Source organism: Zootoca vivipara, chromosome 9, assembly GCF_965207765.1.
Source record: "Zootoca vivipara chromosome 9, rZooViv2.hap1.1, whole genome shotgun sequence".
In the NCBI taxonomy this organism is placed as follows: domain Eukaryota; kingdom Metazoa; phylum Chordata; class Lepidosauria; order Squamata; family Lacertidae; genus Zootoca; species Zootoca vivipara.
This window is the reverse complement of record NC_142592.1, coordinates 50,378,844-50,397,091: the sequence shown is the minus strand read 5'-3', so window position 1 is coordinate 50,397,091 and position 18,248 is coordinate 50,378,844. Positions and strand designations below refer to the sequence as shown.

Sequence of the window (18,248 nt, the reverse complement as noted above, 5' to 3'; positions counted from 1 at the left end):
TACAAACTGGATTGATACCATTCTATCTATTCCTAGAAGATGAAAGCATTTTATTAAGAAACTGTACGCGTGTCATTACAAGAATGAGGGGTGGGGAGAGAGCTTGTCACAATCCCTTTTCAAAGGCCATCATCACTAGGCAGCACGATTGCTTCCTTGTTTCTGCCTTTCTAGGCAAAAGTAGTGAATAGGGAGATCTTCCAGCAGCTCTACATCCTGAGGAGACAGGTGCCAGAAACATTGTTGAAAATCTTCATTCAAGAAAGGTATTTCTGCCAGATTTCTGGTTTTGTTACACATGTACAAAGGCAGAACAAAGAGCTATGTTTGGCAGTAATCTCAACCGTTGATAGGAATCTTCACATCTCCATTGGGAATGACCACAATCTCATTGAATAATTTAGTTTCTGATCTTTCAGAATGGTTAAACATTGTTCATACTTGCATAACCAAGTCTGCAATTAGTGTTCTTTCTGGCTGGCTATTTGCCAAGCTACATAATAAGGTTTTAAAAAGCACAGCCTTACCTTAACCCCCCCCCCCAAGAATTTGTGTGTGGGGGGGGAAACCCACACAAAATCCCCCAGGGGTGGTAGAAATTAGCTCCTGATCAGACTACTTTGCCTTTTTAATTGATGCCAGTAACAAGGCTATTTATAACTGAAGCACACCAAAACTCCAACCATAGCTTTTTAAAATTTACATCTACGGTGATCTACACTGAAATCAAATAAAGCTGGTATAACTATCACTTCTTTTCTATCCAGGTGATGTTATTCTTTTGGCTGAAGAGAATCACCCCATCTTCAGTGCAGAAGTGTGATGAGACTGAGTGAGGTTGCTTCCAGTCTACCTGTTGGCTGAGCAGCCATCCTGAATTGTTTACACGGTTTGTAAGGAAGTTATACAGTGGAAGCTTGTTTATTTAACAGCTATTCCATTTTGTTAGCAGGGAGGTTATTCTACACTTTCCAGTGCACTCTCCGTTATTATTTTTTACTACAAAAAGTGACTTTTGTTTGTTTTGAGAAGCAATTGAATCCTATACCCGCAAACTAGTGAAAGTGTCCCAGGAGCAGTGCAGGAAAATATTGATGGGTTTGAAAACTCAATCACTTGCCAAATTTCTCCTGCCTCTGCATTTCTTTTGGCAATGAAGGCTTGGGAGCTCCTATTTGCTGGAGGAGCGGGACGTCCTACCCTTTGGCAACCCTTGCTGTCAGAAACACTTCATATGCCATTTGACTTTTAACTTTTTTCATTATACCATGCTGAGTGTTCTAATGTTAATGTTATTGCTATTTATTAATTATGGTATTTTCTGCTTTTATTCAGTGCTTTTTCCTGGGGGTTCTCAAAGGTATGCAGTACCGGCACCTTCCCCCCACCCTATGTTAAAAGTGTGGCAGTTACTGTAACTACTTCATAGTAAGTACTAGAACTCTAAAAAACAACAACGGGTATATTAATTTATTATTATTATATTATCTTATAAAGGGTGGCTCAAGTTGGCTCTAAAAGGCAGTTTATAAATATTTTGAATACTAAAACAAACTAATATGCACATTGATGCATCTGTATTTCTAAGAATTTGCTGAATGAGCAGGGAAGTATTATATAGAAATTATATGTATATTTGATTAAATATATTCATGCATGTGCACAATCTAAAAAGAATGCTTTTTGCTTGACAAATACTGTTTCATTTATTTATGACATTTGTTCGCTGATCATCAAAAAAATTCTCTTGGGACATACAAAGCAAGACAGTATTAAAATTGTTCCATATAATAGAGATAAGTATAGAGTTTAGCTCAGATTGAAACCAACATTAAACCACAACAGCTTCAGTGAAAGGTGTCTACCTGGAGCTGAAATTGCCATAAAGTACCCAGGCAAACTTCTCTAGGGAGGTACTACCACTTAAAAGGCTCTCTCCTCAGTAGCCAGTTGCTTCACCTCCCTTGGAAGGAGCACACAGCCCAGGGCCTCTGAAAAGGATAAAGATCTCATGATTCAGGTAGGCATTTGTGAAAGGAGGCACTTTCGGGTGATTTGTTCCCAAGCTGTTTAGGGACTGATAGGTTTAAAGTAGCACTTGAAATTGGGAAACTTACCAGGAACCAGTACAGCTGGCAAAGCACTGGCAAAATATAATCAAAACACCCAGATCTAGTTAATAGACCTGCAGTTTTATCAAGACAGTTTTAAAAGGGTGCCCTACTTGCAATGCATGATGTGAGTGAGATCACCACAGCATGAACAACTGTGGCTAAGCTATCTTCATTCAGAGATGATCACAGCTGGTGTATCAGCTGCAGCTGATAAAAGGCAGCCTACTTAAGCTTTTAATGATAATGTTGGATCAGGGATGGGCAACGGGTGGCCTTCCAGATGTTGCTGGATTCCAGGCTCCCCATCAGTGCCAGCCAACATGGCCAATAGTCAGAGATAATGGGAGTTATAGTCCAGCAACATCTGAAGCAGCACAGGTTGCACATTCCTGCTTTAGATGGAGCACTATCTTTTCTAGAACAAGAATACCATTTACCTGGGTGAGGAAACACTCACCAACACTATATTTGCGTTTTGAGTCAGTTTTTTCAGCCTTTCTCCAATTCAGGATGTACACTGCTTCACTGGTGCCTGATGGAAATGAGAGAAGACTTGGGTGTCATCTGCATACAGGATTTTACCCATAGGCATGTTTATTTGGTATGTGGGAAGAGACTGATTAATTATATGTTTTATTCAATTAAAAATTATTTAAGCAGGATTCAGAGCAATGCATTTGTAATAATAAATTAATAAACATTTGCAGATTTTAAAAGTCAATTTTATTAAACCGCAGCAGCAACCACAACAACAACAACAATAGGGAAGCAAAAAGTGTGGATGCAGGACACTACACCTATATAAGACAATACACTTAATTACACTACACCTGTATAAAATAATACACAAAAGTAAGTTTTTGTTTTTTAAGAAAATGGACAATCAATTCTAGCAGATTTATTTCATGTGAATTTTGAGGATGAAAATCGCTAAATGCAAGATTCAGTTCTATAAGCTTACCAAAAAGGTATCAAGTGAGAAAATCAGCAACCTAAACATGTCTGAGATGTTATCTTGGCTTTATTTTTATTAGTCAATATGAGAAGAACACAGTGGCTCCAGCTTTGTAATATCAAAGATACATGAGGGAACATCTGCCATTATGACAGAATCATAAATCACAACACTGAAATCCTGACACATTTTCTCTGCAGCGAGTACATTCTCAAGATGAAACAACTGACAAATTGCCTAGATGGGAATATATTTTGCAAAAATATTATCTTTAGACATGACAGAGTCTCCAAATTTTCTACATCTGCTTCAAATGGTTATTTTAAAATAATGTTATTGGTGAGTAGTATTTTTCATGTGAGATCTATTCTAAAAGCCGTGATATGAACAGTTAGCCTAAGGTATCAGTTTTGATTCTCAAGCACTTAGTCAGTGCACACAGCATTAATTTCAACAGGGCAAACATTAGCAGAAGCTGTGTCTTCAGTCTACAAACGCACTTGTCACATTAGATTTAGTATCATTTTTCTTAGTAGGCGGCAATAATCACATGTTCCTCAAACTCACATGCTCCTGCATGCTGAAATTATAGGCTTACGCTGCAATCTAAATCCTGGCCGAGCAGGAGCAGGGCTTAATGGAGTGGTGGAGCAACCATCACATTTGCAGCCATGGTGCTCATGCCACTTGGGAAATGGGGTACAATTCATTGGGCCTAAATCCATCAAGTGAGAGCATGAGGTAAGCTCAGCTCCCTTACCCAATTTTGAGGCTTTCCACAGTTTGCTATCAGTAGGCATCCCACTAGCAGAACTTCTGCTCAACTGTACATTCCCTTACATGTGTTTTCTACTCTTAAGATTTTTGGGGTCTTTTAGCTTAAAGACTGTAATTGTTGAAAAATCAATTCAAATTCTACTCTTTAAAAATGTATTTTACCCTTCAGCCAGCTGCTTGTAACATTCTGGATGCTGGAAAAAAATGGTTGAGGCTCATTTGGAGGAACTTAAATTGAACTAAATAAAAGAATTCCTTCCAGTAGCACCTTAGAGACCAACTAGGTTTGTCTCCAAGTGTGCATGCACACTTCTTCAGATACACGAAAGCTCATACCAATGACAAACTTAGTTGGTCTCTAAGGTGCTACTGGAAGGAATTTTTTTATTTTGTTTCAACTACGGCTGACCAATACGGCTACCTACCTCTAACTGAAATTGAACTGATTTGAACACACTGTTCATTTTGTAAAGGGATAAACATGAACTAGAACAGGGTCCCCAAACTAAGGCCCGGGGGCCGGATGTGGCCCAATCGCCTTCTAAATCCAGCCCGCGGACGGTCCAGGAATCAGCATGTTTTTACATCGAGTAGAATGTGTCATTTTATTTAAAATGCATCTCTGGGATATTTGTGGGACCTGCCTGGTGTTTTTACATGAGTAGAATGTGTCCTTTTATTTAAAATGAATCTCTGGGTTATTTGTGTGGCATAGGAATTCGTTCATTATTATTTTTTTCAAAATATAGTCCGGCGCACCACAAGGTCTGAGGGACAGTGGACCGGCCCCTCGCTGAAAAAGTTTGCTGACCCCTGCTCTAAGGTGCTACTGGAAGGAATTTTTAAATTTTGTTTGGACCCCTGACCGTTAGGTCCAGTCGTGGACAACTCTGGGGTTGTGGCACTCATTTCGCTTTACTGGCCGAGGGAGCCAGTGTACAGCTTCCGGGTCATGTAGCCAGCATGACTAAGTCACTTCTGGCGAACCAGAGCAGCGCACGGAAATGCCGTTTACCTTCCCGCTGGAGCGGTCCCTATTTATCTACTTGCACTTTGACGTGCTTTCGAACTACTAGGTTGGCAGGAGCAGGGACTGATAAAAGACATTAAGAATGTTACTAAGGTAATTCAATGCATAGAGGAATACATATATTCATATTTGGAAAGTGTTAGTCAGCTTGAACATGGTTATATCATAAAACTGCATAGATCCAAGATCTATGTTTGATTAGGTTAATGATTAACCATTGTGTATCAAAGGTTAGTTTATTGTACAGTACTAGTATGACTTGTAGGATGTTCTGACAAGGAGATGTGATGTCATGGCTGACATGGAATGGACAACGTGGAACTAGTTATGTACTTAGCATGATGTAAGCAAAGTGTATAAAAGGCTGTGTGAAGCCTGTGATCAGTACAGTACCCATCACTTATGGGACTGTCCTTTACTGCAATAAAGTTAATATTTAAAGGATATTGTCTTGCTGGAATCCTTGGTTGCATTTCTTATTGAATTCCCTACCAGAAATGAACCTGACAGGGTTAATTTAACATAAGCAATTGTGGCCCACTACGCACCACACTACTGTAACTTGAAACCCAATGGGTGACCTTGGGCAAGTCTAGCCCTGTCAAACAAAGGGATCATTACCAGACCTGTCCTACAACACCCCAGGCTTATAATATTGGCAAATAACGTTCCAGCACCCAGCATAATCACTCCTGCAGTGAACACGCCCCTGTGACAAAAAAGTTGGTTTTGCTGGATCATCTCCAGTTGGATCAAAAAATGTTATTTTTTTTCTTTCCCTGCCAGCAAATGGTTAATGAACGGCAGCCTCTGATTGGCTGTGGTTTCAGGAGGGAGAGTTTACAAGGAGGGGATTTGAGAGTGAGGGGAAGGAGAGGGTTCGTTGAAGTGGGTTGGAATAGAGGTTGGAGAGGTCAGGAGATAGGTAGGGAGAAAGATTAGGAGACAGGTTGAGGTAGAACGAGTGAAAGTGAGAAAGAGTTGGTTCTGGAAAACAAAACAACTTCCACTCTGAGTGTATTGTGAAGGACCGAGTGTGGTGTCCTGTAGGAGGAATAGACCTGAATTTTCCTGGGAGGCAGAGGTTGAGCCAGGAGGAGTCTACTTGGGACTCAAATCTAGTCTGGAGGGGAGAGATTCTTCTAGGGAAAAGAAGAAACTCCCAAACCCAGTGAAGGGAGGGGGCGTGGAGAACCCTTGGGTCTATTGCGTAAGGTACCTCAGGAGCTGGATTGTTAAAGGGGGTGGATAACTGAAAGAAAGTATCAATGTATGAAGGAACCAAACCTATAAGGCAAAAACAACTGAGGACAGCATTAAAGTGAAATTGCACTGTATCACTGAAGTGACCTAAGTTTAATCCATTTGTGTTAAATACTACTGTGCCTTAAAGAAATATTTATTCTTTATTTAAAGAAAACCTGTCTGAGACTCCAACTTACTAGAATTCCCCTCACAAAGGTCCCCTGCAGGATACAGTCATATCTCATGATACGTCTACTTCATGTTGCGCCTTTTCAGATTACGGACACGCCGAACCCGGAAGTCCTGGAACGGGTTACTTCCGGGTTCGGCATGTCCGTAACCTGTGCGCATGAGCAGAAGCACTAAATCGTGCTTTGCGCATGCACAGAAGTGCCACATTGCATTATGCGCATGCGCAGATGCGGCACTTCATGTTGTGAACGGGCTGCCAGAACGGATCCTGTTTGCAGCATGAGATACCACTGTACTCTGGGTTAGAATTTAAAGAGGAAAGGAAAAGAAACCTTCGTGTAAAGGGTTGTTCAGTGAGGTCATGTAAATGAGCATATTGTTTAGTTAGTATTTTCCTAACCTACCTTTCTTCCATCACAACTCAATCCACTATACAAGGGTATTTCTGGAGACACTGATCGCTCTTGTCTTCAGTGAAGTCACTTTATCATATGCCTTTATATCATGCCTTCCACAAGTCCCTCTTCTCCCCTATGCATAGTGGATGTAGCTTTTCCATTACAGAAGAAATCTGGAGCATGCATGATGGAATATCTTGATTCCATGGTGCTTGGCCTGCCCTTTATAATGAGGAAGTAAGCAGACAGCAAAACTGAAAGATGTGGCCTTGAATTCCTAATTCCTTTCAGTTTCTCAAAGTTTAAAGTCTTTCCGTTTGAGGAACTGAAAAATGGGCCTAGCACATGGGTAGGCATACTAAGGCCCGGGGGCCAGATCCAGCCCAATCACCTTCTAAATCTGGCCCACGGATGGTCTGGGAATCAGTATGTTTTCAGTAGAATGTGTCCTTTTATTTAAAATGCATCTCTGGGTTATTTGTGGGGCCTGCCTGGTGTTTTTACATGAGTAGAATGTGTAAGTCCGGTCCCCCACAAGGTCTAAGGGACAGTGGACCAGCCCCCTGCTGAAAAAGTTTGCTGACCCCTGGCTTAGCACATGAAATCAAGCCTGGAGTTATTCAATACAATCTCTTTGCTACATAGGAAAAACAGGCATATTTGCATTTAGAGAAACAGTGATTGCACTGATTGGACAGATTTGCAGAAGATATGCACATGGTTTCAAGACGTATGGTCAAATTAGCTGCAGGATGAAGATCTCACACAACTTCATAATCACAGTTGGTTACAGGAAACAATTTCTGTGCAGCTTGTTTCAAAACTACCCCCCCACCAGCTTCTTATGAAATCTCTTGCAATAGCTTGTGAATTAAAACTAAAAAGTTTGAGCAAGTGGTGTTTGTAGCTATTGTGATGTTCTGTAGTTTCTTCCCTTTTGAACCAGAGAAGAGGGGAAAGAACACTGTGAAACTATGAAAGGCTTATCAGGGCAGAACTAAACAATGCAGTACAGCAGCCTTCTCCAAACTGATGCCCCCCCCAGTTGTTTTAGACTACAGAGACTAACTAAGTTTGTCATTGGTACCGTATGAGCTTTTGTGTGCATGCACACATCAGGGGTCCCTTTACCTTTACCATGCTAAGGCTGGTGCAAAATCCAGTCACCAACCTGGCTCCATGCCTGGGTAAGCACTTCCAGTGCATGCACATGAAAAGTTAAGCAACAAGAGTGCCCAGACATGTGCAGTAGAAGAAATCCAGTGCTGTGTCCAAACAGAAACACAGGCAGCAAAGCTCATCAGTACTAATTTACTGAGGTTCAACAGCTTAAGAACATAGTTACAGCATCACTGGATCCCCTGTGATGGTGAAAAGCTTCATAATGACAGAAGACAAATGAAGAACTCCAACCTAGAGGTCCAGATATATGGATCTGTGACCTTGGCTCTTTACAGACTCAGAAGAGTTAATTCACAAACAGGTGAACATCTGCCATAGCAAAGATAAAATCTAGCTGACTATGCAGAAACTGTATGTTAAAACCACCCTGACATACGATGTCTCAGCAATAAGCAGCACTATACCAAACAATTCAACTTTTGATATTCTTGCCAACATTAAAGGTAAAGGAGCCCTGACCGTTAGGTCCAGTCGCGGACAACTCTGGGGTTGTGGCGCTCATCTCGCTCTATAGGCCGAGGGAGCTGGTGTTTGTCTGCAGACAGCTTCTGGGTCATGTGGCCAGCATGACAAAGCTGCTTCTGGCGAACCAGAGCAGCGCACGGAAATGCCGTTTACCTTTCCGCTGGAGCGGTACCTATTTATCTACTTGCACTTTGAGGTGCTTTCGAACTGCTAGATGGGCAGGAGCTGGAACCGAACAATGGGAGCTCACCCCATCATGGGGATTCGAACCGCCAACCTTCTGATCGGCAAGCCCTAGGCTCAGTGGTTTAGACTTTAGATCACAGCGCTACCCGCATCCCCTTGCCAACATTAGTTCTTGCCAACTATGATTACACACAAACCACAGCGTTCATATTTAAGAACAGAGGTCATTCATATTTGAGTACACGTTAAGCTGACAAGTCAACAGCCTTTAGTCAATACAGTCAGCGTTCCCTGATACATTAATTAGTATTTAACATCCAGATAAACAATACAACTTTCCATCATTTCTATTTTCACATTTATACTAATCTAGAAGTTCTAAACAGGCATAAGCAAACTCGGCCCTCCAGATGTTTTGGGACTACAACTCCTATGATCCCTAGCTAACAGGGCCAGTGGTCAGGGATGATAGGATTTGTAGTCCCAAAACATCTGGAGGGCCAAGTTTGCCTATGCCTGTTCTAAAGTAACTTGGGAGCAATTGGGGGGAAGCCATTTCTCCTTTCACAACCTTATGGGGTAACCTGGATTTGAAAATAGAGAGGTAGTCCTTTTTGTAGAAGCATGCTGCGATTTATACATTAGATCAGCTAATAGGATCAGATGGAGAATTTATGTGTCATTTTCAAGTTGGATAGCTAGTGCCGAATGGCAGTGTCTCTTCCACTACTGCACCTTAGAGTGTATTTATGGACCATCGGGTTTGAGCATCTCACCATCACCTATATTTTTAGAGGAAATCATTTTATCTTTGCAGACATCTAGATTTATAATACAAAAGTTGTTTATAAAACTTTATTGGAAAGGTGTAAGTTGTTCAGCATTTTACAGATGACTGGAATAGGGTGTGTTCCATTCATCTCAATAAATGGAGAGCTGCTTTAGCACCTGTATCTAGTGTTTCTTCAAATTTAAAGCAAATATTGATTCAACAGAAACTGAGGTTCTGAGTATAATGGGCTCTCCGGCATCTTGATAGAAAGGAAATGCCTAGTTCAGATATATAGTGATGACAAAATACAGAAATGCTTTTTGAGGCATATGATGTGAGAATGTTCTGTAGTGTTTTCCTTCTGTTAATAAATGATTGTTCATATTAACTTTAGGGAAAACCTTTGACACTTGCAGATATTCACACACTTTTAAATGATATACCTGTGGCATTGGGATTAACAGATGGACAACAAAAGTGGATCTTGTGAGCCTATATAGTTGTTAAGAGACTTCGAGGTTGGATGGATAAACACCCACCTTCCACTCTTTGGACATATATTAATAAGTATGTTTAAATCAGGATTACTGTTTCTGTTAATGTGAGTTGAAAATGTTTTATTTCCTTTTTGTTGTATTTGCAAAATAAAAAACTATTAAAAATGAAATTGACATGAACTTACTCAATTTCAAGTAGCTCCTCCTGGCTCAATTCAGGTTTCCTATGATCAGCAAGACCAGTTTCCATTTATTTCAACTGTTATCTTTTACTACTTCAAAGGGAACAAAATGTTCAGGTATTTCAGCATCAAAGAGATTTGTTCCTTTTTCTGGGTGACGTAAAAGGAAATTAGGCATTTCATGTGAGCTGTGGTTATACATGCTTTTATTTATAAATAGCTTGTTCAAGATAAAAACAGGATTCTGAACAGTAGATTTTACTTACTACCCCTTCACATCAAGATTCTTTCCACCAAATTGTTTGTTGTGAAACTAGCTATTTGCAATTTGTTAATGGCAGTGATACTGCCCTCAGAGACATAAACCTAAGGACTGGGAGAGTTGTGGTCTGTTAAGCTTCAATTACATATTCAGACCTGCAACGTAGTAGGTTTTTAAAAATAGGGTTATATACAGCTCCATGGCATTGCTTTAAACACAGGTCTGCTATAGTATTTTTGCTAGACCATGGGGAGACAGCACACCCCTGCAATGCCAGGAGTTTGCCCCAGCAACTGTCCATCTTTCCACTGCAAATTTATATTGGGTAGTGAATACAGTCTCTTTCAGAGCAGGTCTGCATAGTAACAGAAGTTTCACTTGTTTCTCAGATAAATGTGGTATTCTCCTTAACCCGGTTAGAACATATGTTAGTCTGTCTGTATGGTCCAAATGGCTACATTCCTGTACAGTATGTGTTTTTATTACTTCTGAATAAGGAAACCTCTTGCTTTCTCTGCTGCTTCTTGGCCTTTGGGCAGACAGTTCAAACGATCAACTCACACAGCAAGTAACACTCCTCCATACCCATGTAAACAGAAAGCAAGACATTATAGGAGTGGTCACCAACCACTCAATCATGGTACAGCCAAACAAACACTCATCTCTACTATTCCAAATAACTACCTACGAATTGCGCAATTTTTCCAGTAGCATGCCTCAGCGGAAGATGAGAAGCCCGGCTTGTTCCATCAGCTCTGCTGGAAAAGCTGCTCTTTCTTGAGGAGGCAAGCTGTCCTCTGGAGAAAAACAAGGGTGGATTTTCTTTGGCATCTCCCTCCTGGTTCTGGAGTCACTTTGCTCACCAACGTATTTCTGGGAGAGCACAGCAGATATTTCTTCTAATTCAAGGAAGCTGGGTTCTGGACATGTTCCGGTTTTCCCTTGGACCAGTTCTGGGTTTAGTCTTCTCAAGGGTGGGGTGTGAGGAGAGAAGATCCTAGTTTTTCTTAAGCGTTGCCTCTGGTGGAGTTGGCATTGAAGTACTGGCCAGTTTGCAGACCTGGGGAGGAGGTTGGTCACCAGGGCTCTCCCTTTCACCAGCTGCCCTGCAGAACTCCTTGGAGGGAGTTCAGTATCCCTCAGGGGTGTAGCTCCAGAAATGAAAGAGTTAATATCTTCACTCTCCCACCACCCGCCCATTTGCTTCGATGGTGCTTACCTGCTCTTTCTGAGGGGCTTGCAAAGCACTAGGGCGGAGGGGGTCGTGGAAACAGTCTCACTTCGCTAGTACTTTACTCAGCCCCGTCGCTAGTTCCTAGCAGCAAACCAAATTGACCCACAACCACCTACCACATGCCGTCCCAGTCCTCCTCCTCTAGGCGTCTTTCGTCCTCCTTAAGCCGCCAGGCTGCTATTTCTCTCCCTTGGCCCGAAATGAATCCCCCGCCCCGAATTCGCCCAAGCCCAGAACAGCCTGCCAATCACACCGTTATACAAACGTAATAGCAGTTCCAAACGGTCGCCAGGCACCTGAGGAGGAAATTGACGCTCTGAGGCGGCTACGGCGAGACGGGGTCGATAGAGGGGGCGTGGCGTGAAGCGGCGGTCCTGTCACTGGAGGGGGCGCGAAGGGGGCGGGGCGTCGTTAGCCGTTGCCCGCGCGCGGCTGTGCGCGCTGGCGACCTCCTCTCCGGGTTCGGTCAAGGAGCAACCGACGTCGCTTGCTCCCAGCGGCCGTGGAGGGGCGGGGCTCCGCTCGTAAGCAGGCCGGGGGGACGGTGAGAGCAGAAGCGGCCGTTGGGAGAGAGGCGTTTCGCGCCTGAAGTGGCCGCCGCCGCCGCCGCCGAACAATGGACGAGCCTATGGCGGGAGCAGGGCCCACCGCGGCCGGTCCTGTCGCCATGGGTGGGGAAAACGAGGCTGAAAGCCGGCAAGGCCCCGCGGACCGGGCCGACGGAGAGTCGCGGCTCAACCTGTTGGACACTTGCGGGGTGTGCGGCCAGAACATCCAGAGCCGGCGGCCCAAGCTGCTGCCGTGCCTCCACTCGTTCTGTGTGCGCTGCCTACCCCCTCCGCACCGCTACCTCATGCTGCCGCCTCCCGCCGCACCTTCGCCGGGCGCCGGCGGCCCCAAAGACCCGCCGCTGCCTCCTCCGCCGCCTTTGCTTCAGCCTTCCCCGGCCCCCTCGTCGCCCGTTGCCACGCCGCCCTCGCCGCTGCACTGCAACCCGGGTAAGGAAGCCCGCGCGGCGGCCGTGTCACGACTGGGAGTGAGGAGGAGAAGAGCTCGTAGTTATCTCGGAGCAGGGCGGGCGGGAGAGGGCGGTTGTCGCGATTCCTCTCAGCGCTTTATACCGGAAGAAAAGACAAATTGAGGCAGGGTTCAGTTGGCGAAAAGTGGCGCTGAGGCTGAGGTTGGAATAGCGCTCTTTGTCATGGAAATCCTTTCCCCCCAAGTCCTGAGGCAGGAGAAGTGGGGAAGTGAGGGGGGGGGGGAAGCATTTCTTCTCCACGTACGTTTCAAAGAGGAGTCCCGGGATTTACAAAATGGGTTCCTGGGCCGAGTCTTACCTCAAGCTGAGCCCTGGTTCCGTAGCGGCATGAGCTGTGGTAGCCAAGTCGGGAGCCTGCTTCGTCGGGTGCGTAAATATGCACAGGCATATTTCGAGATACTTGAAGGCAAGCAGGCATGCGAAGGACCCAGTATCCCGGGAGCTGGCATGCGAAAAGCAAACAATAGTAGGGCGGGGGGGGGGGATGTGGTCATTTTGAGGTAGTGGAGGCAAGTGCTATGAAGACACAGGCTCTCCGCCTTTCCACAGAACTCTGGGATTTATGCTGCTGTGCAGGAAACTTGTGGGATTTTAAACGTGGGGCGCCGAGATCCGATGTAAAACGCCACCTTTGGGAAGGGAAACCATAATGGACTGCAACTTCCCATTGTTTATACACTGCATCCTGTGCTAGCATAGGTGCAAGCCAAGAAATCCCGTTCAGGGGCTGGCCTCCTGATTATCCTTGCTGAAGGAGATATTTGTGCTTAACAGCATGGTCCAAAAAGCAACTGTCTACTCTATTTTATTCCTCTACTGAAGATGTTGGGGCTGATGATAAGCACTTCAAAAGTAAAGCTTTAGAGCTGTAGCATCAGTCCTCATTTTGCTCAACAAAGATGACAGGGTAGTAACTATTTGTTATTTCTTTGTAGGGTACTTCAGTAAGGTACAGCAGGCTAAGGCTTTTCTTGATAGTTTTTTTTTGAGGGAGAGTTCCTTGTCCCTCTCTGGAGTTCTCAGTTTCTTCAGAAAGTGCATTTTTTGCTGAAAAAAGAGCTATTTGTGTGCATATCTTGTCTAGATGATAACTGGATGATAACCCTTGTCGCTAACCCTTGGCTCATAAGTAGTATGTTGTGTGCTTGAGGGAGATGGCTTGTATTAATAGAGATGAGTGTGTTTGAGGATAGTCATCTATGCATGTTATATATATTTATCTCTCTTTTTAAAAAATTCCTTGTCAGGATTTCCCATACATTACATAATTTCAAGTATAATATGCTACTTTTTTCTTACTTTGAAAACTATATACAATTATTCCAGTGACATGTTTTTCACTCTAATATGTCTGTTGTAAAGGTAATTCAGCTTTTGACCTGTCTGATAATTTTTCATCCATAGCAAAATTATTCTATTGCACGGCAAGCAGTGAAAGCTCTTTTTTCCATGGTTCCACTTCCCAGACCACAAATACTGTACAGTAGTACCTCTTGTTGCGAACGGGATCCATTCCAGAGGCCCATTCGCAACATAAAAAGGCGGCATCCTGAAGCACTGCATCTGCGTGTGTGTGTGGCGCAATGCAGCGCTTATGTGCAAAGCGCAATTTAGTGCTTCTGTGCATGTGCGCAGGTTACGGATGCACCGAACCCGGAAGTAACCCCTTCGAGGTTAGGCGCGTCCGTAACCTGAAAAGACGCAACCTGCAGCGGACATATCATGAGGTATGATTGTATACCAGTTTGGAATTTTTGTTCTAAAAGTTCCTATCGGTGTTATGAGTTTGGGGATGGCTAGGTTGTATGCCTGAGCCCCCAACTTTTAATTCCTGGATCCAGTGTAGATTAAATTGTTATAATAGCCATACCTGCCTGGTTATGGCCTTCTAGGTATGAGTCAGTAGGGGAGCAAAACAAGTGGTTCTGTGCTAGATGACAAATGAGTGGGCCTCCCTCCCTCAACTGTCTGTTAGTTAGAAAGAAAGACAAAAGGCCAGAGTAGAGTTTGAGTGCTATTAGCTAGCTAGAAGCTGGGTGCAAAAGCTGCAGGCTAGAAAGGCAGAGAAACAGCCATAGCTTATTTCTGCTGGAATTCAAGGAGGACCTTTGAGTGAAGATTTTAAAGCAGAGGTTGGTGGGCCATCTGCCACTGATGCTTTAATTGAGATTTCTGCATTATAGGGGGTTGGACTTTGAACAGTGTTTTGAAAAGGACTTTTGGAGATCCAACAATCAGCTGATCATAAGCCCTCTTTCACTGACAAGTTTTACATACCCCACACCTGATTGTCATGTGACAAAGGTCTTTGAGAGTAGAAGCTGTAAAGTGTAGAAAGTGTTGGAAAATGCTGAAAAGTGCAGACTCATTCAGCTAGCTGACTCATCCTCTAGATCAGTGGTCCTCAACCTTGGGCCTCCAGATGTTTTTGGCCTACAACTCCCATGATCCCTAGCTAGAGGGACCAGTGGTCAGGGATGATGGGAATTGTAGTCTCAAAACATCTGGAGGCCCAAGGTTGAGGACCACTGCTCTAGATGACTCATTCCTTGTACAAATATTGTATCAATTACAGCATGGGTAGGCAAACTAGGGGCCGGATCCGGCCCAATCGCCTTCTAAATCCGGCCATGGATGGTCCAGGAATCAGCGTGTTTTTACATGAGTAGAATGTGTCCTTTTATTTAAAATGCATCTCTGGGTTATTTGTGGGGCATAGGAATTCGTTCATTCCCCTGCCCCCCAAATATATATATTCCCCCCCCCAAGGTCTGAGGGACAGTGGACAGGCCCCCTGCTGAAAAGTTTGCTGACCTCTGAATTACAGGAAGACACATGGAGCCAGGAAGGATAAATACAATGGACTCAGTGTGCTCTCTAGCCTAGTCTAATCTTCTGTTTTACTTTGTTCTTCTCCATTATGTGTTTGTAAAGAAGTATGATTGCCTCAGTAAAGTTTTATTCATTTACTGTGAAGACTTTGCGTTTTTGACTTTGCTGCGCAACACTGATATAATGCCAGGTGTAGGGAAGGTAGGTGTGTGTTGACTGAAATGGCAGTCCCAGGAGGGGGCCAGGTGAGACTAATTCAGTTTGTGGGCTGGGACCTGCCACCCCATTCTAAAATGTGTTGTAGCTTTTCCATACTTTGGTCACATGTTATTTTAATGAACATAATTCATTCTGCAATAGCTCTTTTAGCATTCCATTTTTGTGACTTCCACTCTTCTGCAGCTCCTTTTTCCATTTTTTACTATTGTTACTATCCTGACATCACTATACATGGCTCAAGACTTTACAGAAGTCAGTGAACAAAAATTGTACAGGTTCTTCTCCAAGAAGCATACAATCTGAAATGTACAAGAACAGGGTATGCAAGAAGAGACTTGGATAGAAAAAGAATGTGAGCAAATTGCTGCAACATACCTGTATTGTACAGCTGAGGAAACTGTAATGTGAGACTTGAGACTTATTTAAAATATTTTAGGGCATCTTTCAGTGCAAATTTGGCTCGGGGTTGCTTATAACAAATATCAATAATAAAAACCACAGTTTCAGAAATACAGTGGTACCTCTGGTTAAGAACTTAATTCGTTCCGGAGGTTCGTTCTTAACCTGAAACTGTTCTTAACCTGAAGCACCACCTTAGCTAATGGGGCCTCCTGCTGCTGCCGCGCCGCCAGAGCACATTTTCTGTTCTCATCCTGAAGCAAGTTCTTAACCCGAGGTACCACTGTACCAGGATATGCTGAAAAGGAAAAGGTATGAGAAAAATCTGGATTCGGGGAGGGGAAAGTGTGGGAAGGCAGTGATTAGGAGAATGTCAAAAAGGCAACAGATAATTAATGGAAGTACAAGATGCTTACTATCCACATTAAACAACTATGAATGAGTCCCTAGTGTTTGCCTCATTGATCTTAATGACATGTGCATGTAGTAGTGGTTCAGACTTTCCAGCCCAAGATATAAGAAGATTGCATGGGGTGCCTGTACAGTATATTCAACTGTATTCTTTATACAAGTCAAAAAATACAATTGGCATGTTAAGGTTTGATACAAGTAAATTCAGTAATAGGCTATCTTGTGCTTCTAATAGCTCTAACAATAACTGTTTTAGTGACTAAAACACAACTTGAAAAACAAAACTATATTCATACATATAAAAAAGAAGCCATTAACATTAAATATATTATATGATAATATATTTCAGTATGTCAGTCTCTGGTACCATTGAATGGCGCTGCAAAAACAAGTTAAAGGTAGAGGGACCCCTGACCGTTAAGTTCAATCACGGACAACTCTGGAGTTGTGGCGCTCATCTCGCTTTACTGGCCATTGTGCATTGGAATCTACTCTGGATCAATATTGAGTAGAATTAATGACACCAACAGTGGTGGGCTTTGGCACTACAGTACTGTACTTGAAGTCCTTTTCTGTTTCACCTCCTGTCCATCCTTCCAGCATTGGCTACAAACACATTTCATCTGGAGGTCAGAAGCCCTAACAGAAGCCATATTGCTGTTACCTTTGCTGCTGTGCACCTTATCTTTTGCCAGTACTTTTTAAGAATCCTGTACCTAGTGTTCATGACCTAAAAGCAAACTTGGTAATGGCCAGAACAACATACGGTAATTCTTTTCAGGGTAGGGAAACAATAGTCATGTTATGCCTCTTAATGAAATATGAACAAATGGACCTTTGGAAACTGCACTTATATATAGTCTTATTAAAAATGCTGTGTGTGTTTTTAACAACTAGTGCTAACAGCTGCTGCATGAGTCCAGTGGAGTATACTGGTATATTCAGAATGACACCCATGTGTGTCAGGGATAGGAAACCTTTTTGGCTCCACAGGCCAGATCCTTATCAATCACATGTCGTTAAGATGTCATACGATTGATAGGTAGGTGGTTGTAGCCACCCACCTGTCAAAATCCCTTTTACTCCTGTGTTAAAGGGAGGAGTGAAGTCTTACAAAAGCCTTTGTGAGCCTCCCACACCCCTTTAAAGTTAGAGCAAGATTGGAGACTTAAAAGTAAAAGGGGGAAACCTACAAAGGGGGTCCCATTTTGAAAGCGACTTTAAAGGTGGGAGCTGATGAGTGAAGATTTAAATTCTGCTGTCTTGGCTGCACTGTTGTGTTCTCTACCGGGAGCCACATGCAGCCAATGCAGAATTAAATCCTGTCTTCCCACCTGTTAGCTGAGATCACTATTCAGCTGATGGGTAGATGGCTTTTTTTTTTTGGCAGAAAATGGCTTCACTGGCCAAATTGGCCCACAGGGCAGAGATTATCCCGCGTATGAAGAAATACATCCATGATGTCTATAAATAAAATGGAAATCGGTAGCATGTCATATAATGAGTGGTATTTGGTTGGGCTACCTTTTAAACAAAACATCAGACAAGAAATAGTAAGTTTGAAAACGATGGGTTAATTGACAAGCAATATTGCCTGGCAGAAATGCAAATGTTTGTTACGGATGTTGTTGCATTTGTGTCATTCTGATATTAACATTCAGTAGATAATATAATCAAGAGATGCAGTGGAGCCAGGTTATGACTGATGAAAAGAAACAATATAATTTTAAGGACACAACCATTTTTAAATTAGAACAAAAATTATTGTTCTTCAAAAGCAATTCTGAGTTAACATTGTAAATGGTTTAGCCAGAAATATTGATAAGCAAAAGAAGTTAAACTCAAACTCTTACCTTC

The 18,248-nt window shown here is 43.0% G+C and overlaps 1 protein-coding gene across 2 annotated transcripts in view; it reads left to right on the top strand.

Annotated features, from left to right (window-relative positions):
• Positions 1–9,961: 9,961 nt before the first annotated feature.
• Positions 9,962–18,248, top strand: part of TRIM24 (tripartite motif containing 24) — a 41,159-nt gene continuing 32,872 nt past the window's right edge. For both annotated transcript variants that reach the window (XM_035127546.3, XM_035127545.3), the window contains exon 1: positions 9,962–12,489. In XM_035127546.3, the coding sequence (XP_034983437.3) occupies positions 12,108–12,489 (382 nt within the window). In that variant the 5' untranslated portion in view covers positions 9,962–12,107. The remainder of the gene's footprint in view (positions 12,490–18,248) is intronic.